Genomic DNA, 1853 nt, shown 5'->3' with positions numbered 1-1853 from the left:
CCTTGATGTGTAAGGTTTTCCCGTCTAGCCTGGGTCCGGTGGCAATGAGATGGTTTAATGGCTTGAGAACTAACACTATTGACTCTTTTGAGAAACTCACTCAGGCCTTTGGCGCTCGCTTTATTACCTGCAGAAGGGTTGTTCAGCCCTTGGGGTCGCTACTGTCCATGTCTATGCGAGAAGGGGAAACCCTAAAAGCCTACTCAGACAGATACTGGGAGATGTTTAACGAGGTGGATGGGGCTCACGATGACGTGGCCATGAATACTTTTAAAGAGGGTCTTCCAACCGAGCACGGTCTGAGGAAGTCCCTGACCGGCAAGCCTGTCACTAGTGTACGTCAGCTTATGGATCGAATAGATAAATATCGAAGAGTAGAGGAAGATCAGATGCAAGGCAGAGGGAAAGCTAAAGCGGTAACGCAAGAGAGGAGGGATTTCAGGCCGGACCGGTACAACAACAACCGACCTCGGAGGGACTTTGGGGGCAGTCGGGGCCTGCCAACTCCCAGGTGGTTAGCGCCGTGTTCCGAGAACCAGTGCAACGAGTTTTGGAAGATAAAGAACGAGCCGTTCTTTAAGTGGCCCAACAAGATGGCGGGGGATCCTGCGAAGCGTAATAGGAATCTCTACTGTCAGTATCATCAAGACCACGGGCATATCACCGAAGATTGTAATAATCTGTGGGACCACTTAGAACAGTTGGTGCAAGATGGAAAGTTGACCCAACTCCTGCATCACACCGGTGGCCGAGGAGGTCACGTAGGCTCGGCGTTTCAGGCGGACGCCTCGAGAGGACCTCCCTTGGGCACGATAAACGTTATATTCGCTGCTCCGGGGAGGACCGGGTCTTGCCCTTCCAGGGTAATGTCTGTATCTCAATGCTCGGAGGAGGACCCCGGCACGAGGCCGAAGAGGGCCAGACCTGGCACCTCGTTGGTGTTGGGCTTTTCAAAAGAGGATAAGAGAGGAACCATGCAGCCGCATGATGATGCTCTAGTGGTTACGATTAGGATCGGAGGGTATGACGTTAGAGAGTGATGGTTGACGATGGAAGTGCCGCCGAGGTAATGTACCCTGATTTATTCAAGGGGCTGAATTTGAAACTGAAGACTTGGCGACATATAGTTCCCCATTGGTGGGATTCGAAGGCAAATCGGTCACCCCGTTGGGAATGGTTAGATTACCCGTGCAGACTGGGTTAGATATGGTGGAGGTAGATTTTATCGTGGTGGATGCTTTTTCTCCGTATACAGCGATTCTGGGAAGACCATGGTTGCATGCCTTGGGGGCGGTTTCTTCCACTCTTCATCAGAAAGTGAAGTACCCCTCGGGAGGCGAGGTTTCAGAGATTTTGGGAAACCAGAATATGGCTAGGCAGTGTATGATAATGGCCATTCAACATCGGCCAGAGGTAAGTACTTTGGCAGTAGCCGAAGGTGATCTATAGCAATCAAGGGGTCAGGGAGCCCAGTTTGGCGCGTCCCCGGAGGAGATGAGGTGTGAAGACTTGGAAAGGGTGAACGTCGGTGATGATCCAGAGAAGTATTTTCAGGTGGGGCTCAATTACCCCTGAGGGAGAAAGAGCAGTTGATCGAGGTTCTTAGAAAGAACGTTGATGTGTTTGCATGGAGTGCCTATGAGGCCCCAGGGGTGGATCCGGAGTTCATCTGTCATCATCTTAATGTTAACCCCTCGTGTATCCCCAAAAAAAAGTACAATGTTTGGCTCCCCATTGACACAGCCACAAAATATCGACCCTACTCAAATCCCAATTCTTTTAACTTTTTAGTCTTTCCCAACATGTCAACATATGCCCACATATTTATTTTACTAATTTTCACCCTTAACTTT

General features: G+C 50.1%; 1 protein-coding gene across 1 annotated transcript in view; it reads left to right on the top strand.

The window, feature by feature from the left end:
- Nucleotides 1-1040, top strand: part of LOC136069967 (uncharacterized) — an 8079-nt gene extending 7039 nt beyond the window's left edge. The window contains exon 2 of the mRNA XM_065779147.1: nt 15-1040. Within this exon, the coding sequence (XP_065635219.1) occupies nt 15-1040 (1026 nt within the window). The remainder of the gene's footprint in view (nt 1-14) is intronic.
- The last annotated feature ends 813 nt before the right edge of the window (nt 1041-1853 follow it).

Source organism: Quercus suber, unplaced genomic scaffold (assembly GCF_002906115.3).
Source record: "Quercus suber isolate HL8 unplaced genomic scaffold, Cork oak 2.0 scaffold_200, whole genome shotgun sequence".
NCBI classification, from domain to species: Eukaryota; Viridiplantae; Streptophyta; class Magnoliopsida; order Fagales; family Fagaceae; genus Quercus; species Quercus suber.
This window is presented reverse-complemented; position numbering and strand designations above follow the sequence as displayed.